The sequence below is a fragment of the Ranitomeya imitator genome, chromosome 1 (genome assembly GCF_032444005.1).
Source record: "Ranitomeya imitator isolate aRanImi1 chromosome 1, aRanImi1.pri, whole genome shotgun sequence".
Taxonomy (NCBI): Eukaryota; Metazoa; Chordata; class Amphibia; order Anura; family Dendrobatidae; genus Ranitomeya; species Ranitomeya imitator.
In genome coordinates this window covers 254541872-254554421 of record NC_091282.1, presented here as the reverse complement: position 1 = coordinate 254554421, position 12550 = coordinate 254541872, and the positions used below count along the sequence as shown (strand labels likewise).

The 12550-nt window shown below is 43.2% G+C and overlaps 1 protein-coding gene across 14 annotated transcripts in view; it reads left to right on the top strand.

Annotated features, from left to right (window-relative positions):
* The window catches only part of PITPNM2 (phosphatidylinositol transfer protein membrane associated 2), a 526403-nt gene that overhangs the window by 209206 nt on the left and 304647 nt on the right, over positions 1-12550 (top strand). For all 14 annotated transcript variants that reach the window (XM_069755814.1, XM_069755807.1, XM_069755821.1 and 11 more), the window contains one exon: positions 11366-11546. In XM_069755814.1, coding sequence (XP_069611915.1) covers positions 11469-11546 — 78 coding nt within the window. In that variant the 5' untranslated portion in view covers positions 11366-11468. The remainder of the gene's footprint in view (positions 1-11365; positions 11547-12550) is intronic.

Below are 12550 nucleotides of genomic sequence, written 5' to 3'. Positions count from 1 at the left end.
GCATAAATTTGAACTAAAGCTACATCAAGTTTTTACACATAAAGTCCTAAAAATAGATAAATAAAATGAAACAAATGAGTCAAAAATATGGTAATTTATCTTATTGAGGAAATGATCCAATATAATCAGAGTGGCAAAAGTATGTGAACCTTTAGGATTAGCAAATAATTTGAATATGAAATCAGTTTGATGTTTTCTATCAGTGCAATGACAGGTGGGAGTAGGTGACCTGTTTTATTTAATAAACAGGGATTTATCAGTCATGTTTTTGGAAGTGTATCATGGCATGAACAAAGACCATGTCTGAGAACCTCAGAAGAAGAGTTGTTGATGTTCGTCAAGGTGGAAAATGGTATAACATAATCTCTAAACAGTTTGGACACCACCAATCCACAGATTGTTGACCACTCTTAGGTAGCGTAAGAACAGTCTTGAATTTCATACATTTGTGCAGAAACAATGATCACTCAAAGGGCAAGGTGTATATTAGTCAGTGAGGTTACAAATGAATCAAAGCGAACCTCTTAAGCATCTACAGATTTCTCTCACATTAGTTAATGTTTGAGTCCACCATCGGGTGGGCACTGCACAGCAATAATCATGATTGCAAGGAGAAAATCCAGTGCTCTCCACAAAGAACATTGATACCCATCTGCAGTTTGCTAAAGATCAAGGCCTGGGCAGCTTGAGTTTTATCAGCAATTTCTTTGCCTATGGCTGAATCTCAAGAGAACGTTGGTTATGCAACAAACCAATGACCCAAAGCAGACAAGTAGTTCTACAAAAGAATTGTAAAATTTAAAAACTTGGAATGGCCAAGTCAAAGTCTGGACCTTAATACCATAGAAATATTGTGGAAGGACCTAAAGCAAACCATTTATGGGAGAATAACGGCAAGATAACAAAGTTTAAATTGTTTTGAAGGTAGGAATAGACTAAAATGTTTCAAAAGCAATATGCAGGACTAATCAACAACTACCAAAAATGTTTAGAGGCAGTAATTGCAGCACGAGGGCATCACCCCAGAAAGTGAAAGCAAAGGCTCACACACTTTCCTACTCGCCCACATGTGATACAGTATGACTTAAAAAATGGCAAAGTCCAATAGTTTTGATTAATGTGTTTTGTTCGGATCTCGTGGATAGTGTGAAAATCTTATAAACCATAATTCAAAGTGAACCTGTCAGCAGGATTGTGCACAATATCCTACAGACAGTGTCAGGTCGGCGTCGTTATACTGATTACACAAATCAATCAAAGAAGAATGAACAGCGCTCCATCCAGGTGTAGAAATCTTGAAAATTAGCTTTATTAAGCCATGACACAGCAACGTTTCGACCACCACTTGGTCTTTGTCAAGCATACAATACAGCATAGGGGGCCATCTTAAATAGTGTGCATGCCACGCAGTGCACCAATCACCACCAGATGCCGCCCATACAAAACAATTAACAAATATCACATAAAATAACAGACATCGGTAATCTATATATAGTAACATTATCAACGGACACCCTTATTGAAGATAAAAAACCCCACTCTTCACCATATATATGCACAGATCTTCTTGTACTCTTCATGGATCGGCGAGCTGCTGCTTCCTCTATCCTCGTCACCATGGGAACACTCGGCCAATCGGATGTAACGGACCATCCCGGTATCCAATCCAGGTGTATTGCGCCAGAGTGTAGAAGCACCCTATCACGCCTTCCGGTACATATTGTCCCGCAAAAGCCGCCCAATCCAAAGTGCACTACTTTCTAAACAATCTCAGTACCCGATAATTACTTCCGGGTTACTGGGGTTCACCCAGCAAGACGTGGGAGAGTGCAAGCGCATAGAGCACAAGGCGAGCCACCACCACATGACCGCGGCCGGGGTCCGCCCCCATGACAACGGGCGCACGCGCAACCACCCGGCCACCCAGTGTATAGGCGCCGTAGAGGCGCGCAGGCGCACCACGTCCGGGACAAGCCACCGCCGCAGGACCGAAGCGCCGGCCCGCCCACGTAATCCAACGCGCAGGCGCAGCCCATCACACTATACAGCGCCCTAACAGTAAGTGCACAGGGAGCTACTGCACTAACGCGCAAGCGCATCAAAGCCAGGAGAAGACCCAAAAAGGGGCTCCTCCTAGAGGCCCAGACGCGCGAGCGCAGATACCGCAGGCTTCACCCATCCACCTGTAGGGGAGGATACATATATGCAAAAGAGATATCCAGCCCTATTTAAAATATATCATATAGAGAAGAACCTATTATCCCCACGCAATGCGGTATGCAACAAAAGCAAAAAAAGCAAAAAATGGCAAAGAAGTGAGAAAACACACCCTATTACAAATATACAGTACGATGAGACAGTCGGACGGCATGGAAGGAGAAAAATTATCAATAAACATCCGTTCATTAATCGATTCTATAAGAAAATCCTCTATCCAATATCGAGTTCATCCCATCCAGCCACCGACTGTCCCATAGTACCTGCAAGAAATAAAAACACGACATTAGAAAAAATGTCATCAAATCCAATGTCAGAATAAAAACAAACGAACACTGATGAACCTGCTGCCCCAAGGGGTAAAGATCATATTAGACACAAGATGATAGATTAAATTCCAAATTCAAACCCTTAGGTTGTGTGACGCCCAGGAGACCGGGATACCCAGCACCGGACCAATGGAGTCTGTCTCTTGAGGGGGATGTCACGGGTGGCTTGACCCGGTGCTGTGGCCTCAGGCAATGCACAGTGTAAGGGGTATCATGAGGGGACAGGCACTTACTTGATCAGCAGCAGATTCTCCCAGCGGTGACGATCCCGATCCTGGATAGATGGCTATTGTCCAAATGAAAGACTGAGGCACTGAAACGTTTAACCAGTTTACTTTAACATAAAAGGATTTACAACCAGTCCTGTCACCGGAGTCTGTATGGGAACTCTGAGTTACTTTGACCCTGCCGGGGTCTTCGCCTCTTATTGTGCGCAATTTCTGTGTGGCCCTGCTGCTGTATGTGAACTGGCTGCCGGCCCAATCTGTCCCCTCCGGGTCCTGGTTCGACGGGCAACCCGAGTCCTTTTATCGGTTTACCCCCTCTGGGAGTACCGCTGAACTCTGTGTCTGTTGCTGCGTCCGGCCCTAGTGAAGCTGATATCACCTCACGTTTTTCCGGTTGCTGTATTATATATAATGAATACAGCCACGGATCCGGTATCCGTCTTTGCGCCTGTTCTGGGTAGTGATTAATGCTACCCGGTTCTCACAATGTCCTTTTTCTCTATCCCTCTTCTCCTCAGGCCGGTGATTTAGGCCTGGTAACAGTCACAGGGCTGTTAGAGATTCAACTGTATGACCTCTCACTTTCAGCTCCTTAGCCCAACTGCCATTTCTTCTCTCAGACCAGAATGGATCAAGGGGAGTCTCTGGAGCTCCCCCTTCTGGCCGGAGGTGGTAGTGCAGTCTTGCTATTTTAGTATTTGTACTTACTGTCAGTAACTATTTTTGTGGCAAATACCCCTAGTGGTGCCACAGTTGCAAAGACCCCAATGTGTAGATCCATCTCATCTCCTTTGTCTTGAGTATCTGCGCCCTATCCCCTCCTCTCCTCAACGGGGGGACACTATCAATAACTCTGAATCGAAGCTGATTCACAGAATGCCTCATCTCTAGAAAGTGTTTTGGAACCGGTAGATCCGTCAAGCCCGTCCTAATAGTGCTTTTATGTTTACTAATGCGGATCTTAACTGCTGTGGTAGTCTCACCCACATAAGTCAAGCCACATGGGCATATAATCATATATACTAGCTTGACAAACAGGTGTATCTCTCCTTCAGGAATTTTTTTTTGCCAGTATGGGGGTGATAAAATTTATTTCCCATGATGTCGTTCAGGAGGGGTCGGAATCTGGGGGATCGACTAGTGAGGTCTGATATTGGTACCGAGAAGACACATATTCAGCTGTTGCTGGGCACAGCCAGGCATGGTAATTTCCCGTGCCTGGGTTGTGCCTGTTGTAACAATATGCTGAAGGGTGAATTTTTTTGGATCTACACATTGATATATTGTAAATAGGGATGGATATCTCTTTTGCATATATGTATCCTCCCCTACAGGTGGATGGGTGAAGCCTGCGGTATCTGCACTCGCGCGTCTGGGCCTCTAGGAGGAGCCCCTTTTTGGGTCTTCTCATGGCTTTGATGCACCTGCGCGTTAGTGCAGTAGCTCCCAGTGCACTTACTGTTAGGGTGCTGTATAGTGTGATGGGCTGCGCCTGCGCGTTGGATTACGTGGGCGGGCCGGCGCTTCGGTCCTGCGGCAGTGGCTTATCCCGGACGTGGTGCGCCTGCGCACCTCTACGGCGCCTATACACTGGGTGGCCGGGAGGTTGCGCGTGCGCCCGTTGTCATGGGGGCGGACCCCGGCTGCGGTCATGTGGTGGTGGCTCGCCTTGTGCTCTATGCGCTTGCGCTCTCCCACGTCTTGCTGGGTGAACCCCAGTAACCCGGAAGTAATTATCGGGTACTGAGATTGTTTAGAAAGTAGTGCACTTTGGATTGGGTGGCTTTTGCGGGACAATATGTACCGGAAGGCGTGATAGGGTGCTTCTTCACTCTGGCGCAATACACCTGGATTGGATACCGGGATGGTCCGTTACATCCGATTGGCCGAGTGTTCCCATGGTGACGAGGATACAGGAAGCAGCGGCTCGCCGATCCATGAAGAGTACAAGAAGATCTGTGCATATATATGGTGAAGAGTGGGGTTTTTTATCTTCAATAAGGGTGTCCGTTGATAATGTTACTATATATAGATTACCGATGTCTGTTATTTTATGTGATACTAGCTGAAGAGCCCGGCGTTGCCTGGGCATAGTAAATATCTGTGGTTAGTTATAGCACCTCACTTCTCTTATTTTCCCATCACGCCTCTCATTTTCCCAATCACATCTTTAATTTTCCCCCTCACATCTCTCATTTTCTCCCTCACACCTCTCATTTTTTCCCTCACTCCTCTCATTCCCGCCTAACACTTGTCATTTCGACCTCACATCTGTCATTTTCCGATCACTACACTATTTTCCCTCACTCCTCTCATTTTGCACTCACACCTTTTCATTTTCACCTCACACCTCTCATTTTCACCTCATATATACATGTTTGTCATCTCCCTTATATATAGTATACACCTGTATGTCATCTCCTGTATATAGTATATACCTGTATGTCATCTCCCCTGTATATAGTATATACCTGCTGTGTGTCATCTCCCCTGTATATAGTATATACCTGTATGTCATCTCCTCCTATATATAGTATATACCTGTATGTCATCTCCTCCTATATATAGTATATACCTGTATGTCATCTCCTCCTATATATAGTATATACCTGTATGTCATCTCCTTCTATATATAGTATATACCTGTATGTCATCTCCTCCTGTATATAGTATATACCTGTGTGTCATCTCCCCTGTATATACTATATATCTGTGTCTTATCTCCTCCTGTATATAGTATATACCTGTATGTCATCTTCTATATATAGCATATACCTGTATGTCATCTCCTCCTGTATATAGTATGTACCTGTATGTCATCTCCTCCTTTATATAGTATATACCTGTGTGTCATCTCTCCTGTATATAGTATATATCTGTGTGTCATCTCCCCTGTATATAGTATATACCTGTGTGATCTCCTGTATTAGACCTCGTTAACACGTTATTTGCTCAGTATTTTTACCTCAGTATTTGTAAGATAAATTGGCAGCCTGATAAATCCCCAGCCAACAGGAAGCCCTCCCCCTGGCAGTATATATTAGCTCACACATACACATAATAGACAGGTCATGTGACTGACAGCTGCCGTATTTCCTATATGGTACATTTGTTGCTCTTGTAGTTTGTCTGCTTATTAATCAGATTTTTATTTTTGAAGGATAATACCAGACTTGTGTGTGTTTTAGGGCGAGTTTCGTTTGTCAAGTTGTGTGTGTTGAGTTGCGTGTGGCGACATGCATGTAGCGACTTTTTGTGTGTCGAGTTGCATGTGACAGGTTAGTGTAGCAAGTTGTGTGCAGCAAGTTTTGCGCATGGCGAGTTTTGCGCGTGGTGAATTTTATGTTTGGTGCCTTTTGAGTATGTGGAAGTTTTGTGTGAGGCAACTTTTGCATGTGTTGCAAATTTTGTGCATGTGGCAATTTTTTCGCATGTGCAAGTTTTGCGTGTGGCGAGTTTTCCATGAGGTGAGTTTTGCACTTGTGGCGAGTTTTGCGTGAGCCTAGTTTCTGCATGTGGCGAGTTTTGCGCGTGGTGAGTTTTGAGCGGCGACTTTTGTGTTTCGACTTTTATGTGGCGAGGTTGGTGTATGTGTGGTGAAATGTGTGCTGAGGGTGGTATATGTGTTCAAGCACGTGGTAGTGTGTGGCGCATTTTGTGTGTGTATTCATATCCCCATGTGTGGTGAGTATCTCATGTCGGGGCCCCACCTTAGCAACTGATCGGTATATACTCTTTGGCGCCATCGCTCTCATTCTTTAAGTCCCCCTTGTTCACATCTGGCAGCTGTCAATTTGCCTCTAACACTTTTCCTTTCACTTTTCCCCATTATGTAGATAGGGGAAAAATAGTTTAGTGAATTGGAAAGCGCGGGGTTAAAATTTCACCTCACAACGTAGCCTATGACGCTCTCAGGGTCCAGACGTGTGACTGTGCAAAATTTTGTTGCTGTAGCTGCGACGCTTCCAACACTTTTCCTTTCACTTTTTTCCCCATTATGTAGATAGGGGCAAAATTGTTTGGTGAATTGGAACGCGCGGGGTTAAAATTTCGCCTCACAATATAGCCTATGACGCTCTCGGGGTCCAGACGTGTGACTGTGCAAAATTTTGTGGCTGTAGCTGCGACGGTGCAGATGCCAATCCCGGACATACACACACACACACACACACACACACACACACACACACATACACACACACACATACACACATTCAGCTTTATATAGTAGATTTGTTAATTGTTTTGTATGGGCGGCATCTGGTGGTGATTGGTGCACTGCATGGCATCCACACTATTTAAGATGGCCCCCTATGCTGTATTGTATGCTTGACAAAGACCAAGTGGTGGTCGAAACGTTGCTGTGTCATGGCTTAATAAAGCTAATTTTCAAGATTTCTACACCTGGATGGAGTGCTGTTCATTCTTCTTTGATTGATCTGGCTATATTCGGGACGGTTCCCCGAATGTTGAACGGGCGCCCCAGTACTGTGAGTGCTGTCAGTTTTCTGTTTTTTTCTGTTATACTGATTACAGTGATACCTTGGTTGTTGAAATCTGCCTTGTGGTTGTTGTTTAATCTTTATTTTCAGTTTTGAGTTAATGATATTCTCGTGCCCCGGGGCGGCCTGTGGAGATCTTTATATGGTTCTCTGATTAGCTATTCATAATGTAGACAGCTGATAGATCACTGATCCCTCACTGACCTGCCCCCTAGTTTACAAACTGATTTTTTATTTTTTTTTAGGAATTTATGGATAACATGAAAGAAAAGGATTACCTACACATTATATATGCGATCATGCTGCAGCACAGGCGTCACTGCCCGCACCTGCCTGCAGAAGGGTTTTTTTTTTTCTTCAAGATATATACGGTACATATAATATTCATTATGTAAAATAGGGTACAGCTCACAGGGATCAGTGACCTGTCAGAAGCCATACTGGTGAACACCTAAGCAGAGAACCACCTGAAGACCCCCCCACAGGCCGCCTCGGGGCACGAGCATATCATTAACTCAAAACTGAAAATAAAGATTAAACAACCATAAGACAGATTTAATCATCCAAGGCATCATTTTATTCAGTATAACGGCTCCAACCTGACACTGTATGTAGGTTACTGTGTACAATCCTGCTGACAGGTTCCCTTTAAATTGAACCTGTCACCAGATATAATGCTGTTAATCTTCAGATTAACAGCATTATTATGTTTATTCCTCTCGGCAGCATTTGGTGTTCAGTCATAGGGGCAGAGCAGGTTCAGTCACGATCTGAGTATACATAGCAGCTGCTGTACCCCCACCCATGGCTCTGACTGGCACTGGCTCTGTATTGCGGCTGACTGTCAGTCAATGCTGTGAGGGCGCGGTTACAGCTCCGCTCTGTATACTCAGAGCAGTGACTGAATCGGCAGTGCCCCCGCCCCCATGACTGAAATTGAATGCTGGTGGGGGAGAGAAAATCAATTTTATTTCCCACTGCATTCAGCTGCGTGCCGACGCCGTGCATCATAATAACGCCGTTAACCTGCAGATTAACCCCATATCTGCAGGTTAACAGCGTTATTCCTAGTGTCAAGTTTCCTAAAGGTGAAAAGAATGTGGAAAATTCTTAATGGTCCACGAACTTTAAAGCACCACTGTATATTGCAAATGTGATGTGAACCCCACCCTAGGTAGTTTTGACAAATAAGATGTATTGCATAAATTCTGTATGGATGGTTGAAAAAAATAATGTTATAAATTATTAAAAAAAATATATATATATATATATATATATATATTAATGAGTTGCAAAACAAATGACAGAATTTGTTGATATGTGAGATGTTAAAAATTGTTAGTCTATATAATGGGAGTTTTATCAGCCAAGCTCTATAACCCTCAGCTACAAGGCGAGTGCAATGGTAATACGTAGCCCTTGTTTGGTTATTTATCAGAGCAAGCATTGTTTGAGATTAGAATAGCAGGGGCAGGATGCAGCTTCTGGGCTCTATAAAGACTCCAATAAATATATTGATTACGCAGAGAAAAGCTTGGAGTTCACAGTACACTGCCCTCACCTAATTGCTACACATGAAATACGTCAGTCCCTGGAATATTGACTTACAGACTGTTCTCTTATGTCTGTGACTTCTGTGTTCCACTGCTGTATATTTACATAGTACATTTTCTTAAGGGGGTCTTATGCTTTTCTTCCCACTTCTTTTAAAGCACAAAAAGTATGGTACATTTCGTTTTCGTTTGTAAGTCATATATAAAAACCTATACAAAATCTTTGTCATCTTTTCACTTGTGTGAAATGGATTGTAGTCATCGCTTATGGTCCCAAGTTCCTAAGTGGTCCTAGACCTTGTTCCAACAAACTTTTGAAAACAAGAATTTAGCAAACTATTCTGCAAATTGTCTCTTCAGAGAGGAAGAGGACTAGAACTCTAGTGCCACCTATTGGAAGTAGCAATCCTAACAGTCAATGTCGACTCTTTAACGAGCCTTGTCACATGACTTAGGATAATAGCCAAACCAGAATCTCAATTTGAAGACACTGTGTTTCGGGGTACTGCCCTCAGGTGGCACTAGAGTTCTAGTCCTCTTCCTCTCTGAAGAGACAATTTGCACATTTCCCAGAGGAGCATTAAGGGTTAAAGTCTCCTCACCTCGACATGCTTATCATGTCACTCTCCGCAAGGAGAAACGATACTTCTTGGATCCCGGGCAAACTATTCTAAAATGCTCAACTCACCCTTCGTTTGTGAACTACGCCCTTTCCCTGTCCCTAAGGGAGAATTTACACATCCACGTGAAAGTCTTTGTGCTGCCCAATGTTTGTTTGCTTTTCTGCAGCACACAGACCCACTGACTATGCCCTACTCTGATCTTTTACATCGGATCAGAACAGGGCAGCCTCTGAATTTCAGCTATCTCGTTCTCAGATCCATGATGTTCACAGATGTGGGAATAATTCTGTGACACACTATGAGTGTATATATAAAAAAAAAATCAGACAGCACCCGCACATTTCACACGGTGAAGATAAAAGGGGATGTCCAGCTGTGGCCTTACAAAAACACACACTTGGATGGCTGACCCCATTTTGGCGGAGTTGGTCTAAAATGTTCCTTCGGGCTGCTTCTCCGTCCCGTGTGCTTTACACTTCACCTCTGCATTTTTGATTCCTGTGTATTAGCACAAGTCAGTTGCAATCTAATCAGGGTAGTTTATGCTATCTACCTATCAGTCCGTGGTACATTGCTCATGTTATTGCTGGATTTCTTCTGGACCAGTGTTGAGAAAACATTGAGGGTCTGCCACAGGAGGGAAAATATTTTTCCATGCTAAAAATAGGACCGCACTAGTGCACAAAGGTCACCAGTTAACAGTTAAATGCCTGCAGTCACATGTCCCCATTATACCGTGATGCTTTTTGATGACACCTGACATAAGAGTATTTTACATTTCTGTTCTATTTTTCTGTGATTCAGTGGCCTGTGCATTGCAGTGCAGTAATATTGAGTGCATTGTAACGTCAAGGTTAGAGGAGATCATATCATTGATGTCGTTTTTCACATATGATAAGCTTTCTGTTGCAGACATCACTATTAGAACCAAAGAAGATATTCCAGATGTGTGTTTTTAGCTTTTATTCCAAAAACCCATCTCTTGCAGCCATTTATTTTAGGGTAGTTTTTTTTTTTTATAAGGAACTGGAACAAAAATAGTTCAGGATGAATAATAATCCATGACATTCTCTAAACTGTGAGACATCAGCTAGGTTTTGGTGAGGGGCAGATGAGGAGGGAGTTTTATAAAGTGATCGTATTCTGCACAGTCCTTGTTATGGAAGTAGCAATCTTTAGTTTAGCGGCCTATATTACTCCTAATTTATTTTACTTGCCATTCTATTTCCTCATCGCTTTATAGACATTGCCACTGTCCCCAATGGGAGCGCACAATCAAAATTCCCTATCAGTAGGTCTTTGGAGTGTGGGAGGAAACCGTAGAACCTGGAGGAAACCAACACAAACACGGGGAGAACATACAAACTCCTTACAGATGTTCTTTCTGGGATCCTGAGATTTGTACCAAAGATCCCAGCCCTGCCAGGCTACAGTGCTAACCACTGAGCCACCATATAACATCAGGGTTATTGATTATTCTACAGAGAATGTGGGAGATTAAAAACACTGAATCAGGGATTATTCACATGTCAGTATTTGGTATCAGTGTTTATATGCCAAAACCAGGAGTGGAACTTACAGAGAACTATAGTTGAAAGATTGACACTTGTTCGGTGTTTTGGAGACATTCCTGGTTTTTGCATACAAATGCTGATGAAATACTGATCAAACATGTGTGAATGAGGTCTTAAAGGAAATTCAGAGAAGATGTGTTGTACCATGACTGATAGGGTCATGTGTACCATGCTTAACGGGTGCTGTGTGCCTTCAGTATTGAAAAGGTTAAATCTGTCATTTTGAGTTGACTTGTTTCCCATCAGAAAAGCATGAGTACAATATGAAGACGGTAGGATTATGCGTTCTGCCCAGAAGGTGGAAAAATAACGCTGTCATATATCTGCCTTGTTGTTTCAGGTTTCCCCAAATGACTTCCCAGGCAGTGATTTAAAAACCTGTAAGCGGAGTTCCTCGGGTCACTGATTCTGGCAGCATTGGAGGGGCAGAGATTTTTTTCAAGATGCTGATTAAGGAATATCGCATCCCGCTTCCCATGACTGTGGAGGAATACCGGATTGCACAGCTCTACATGATTCAGGTTTAACGTTTTACCTTTTCTTTTCCTTTTAGTGTAGTACTAACTGTCCTAAGGTAACCGCAGTGATTGTGTGAACTTTATGCTACATATTCCTATTACATTAACAATTTAATAATAGTATCTGTGATGTGTTGTCTCAACCATTCTCTTAATGTAGCCCTGCTGCCATTTGTTGATTGCATCTTCTGCAAATGATAATTATTTCCCGTGTTACTCACATTGGATTCACTCTAAATATTTTATTAGTATTTTATTATATCTTACTGGAAATCCTTCCATTATAGCCATGGGTAATTAAGATGAATATGGCAGCCAGAGTGAAAATGAATATTTCAAGTAATCGGTGTTGTGGTTTCAGAATTGGAGCCTGAGTTTATTTTTGTGTAATGCACATTGGAAAAGGTTTTAGTTGGTTTGTGTGTTTCCAAAAGGGAAGAGATCTAAACCTTAAAGGGATTCTCCACCTTTGTTTTCTTCTAACCACGTAAGTAATACTGAACTTCATGGTCTCTTTTAGATACACCTAGAAACAGATACTTAAATAGGAAACATATATAATGTCTTCCCACATTCAGCTGTACAAGTATGTTCATCTAGACCAGGGATCTCCAACCTGTGACTTCCACATGTGGCTTGCGGGCTCATTTTGTGTGGCTCACAGCTGTCTGCCAGCTTCGCTCTCCGGCACCAGGTCTAGCAAACAGCTATGAAGAGCAGGTCTCCAGATGGTGAGTTTTGTGAGAAGACTTGGATGAGCATATATTGGCCTGGGGTTAAAAGATAAATGAAGTGATAAGCTGGACATAGGATGATGCTTCCTGATAGAGGGGGTGCTGGAAGCTGGATGCAGTAGCGTGGTGGGAGTGCATAGTGCAAAAATACCAAATTGGGGTAATGTGGGAACCCCTAGATACAAGAACACTGCCTTGTTGTGATTTCTGTGGGGAAGCTTTGACTGTCATTATAATGGGGCCTCTGGGTGTCACTACTGTGGGGGAGACAGG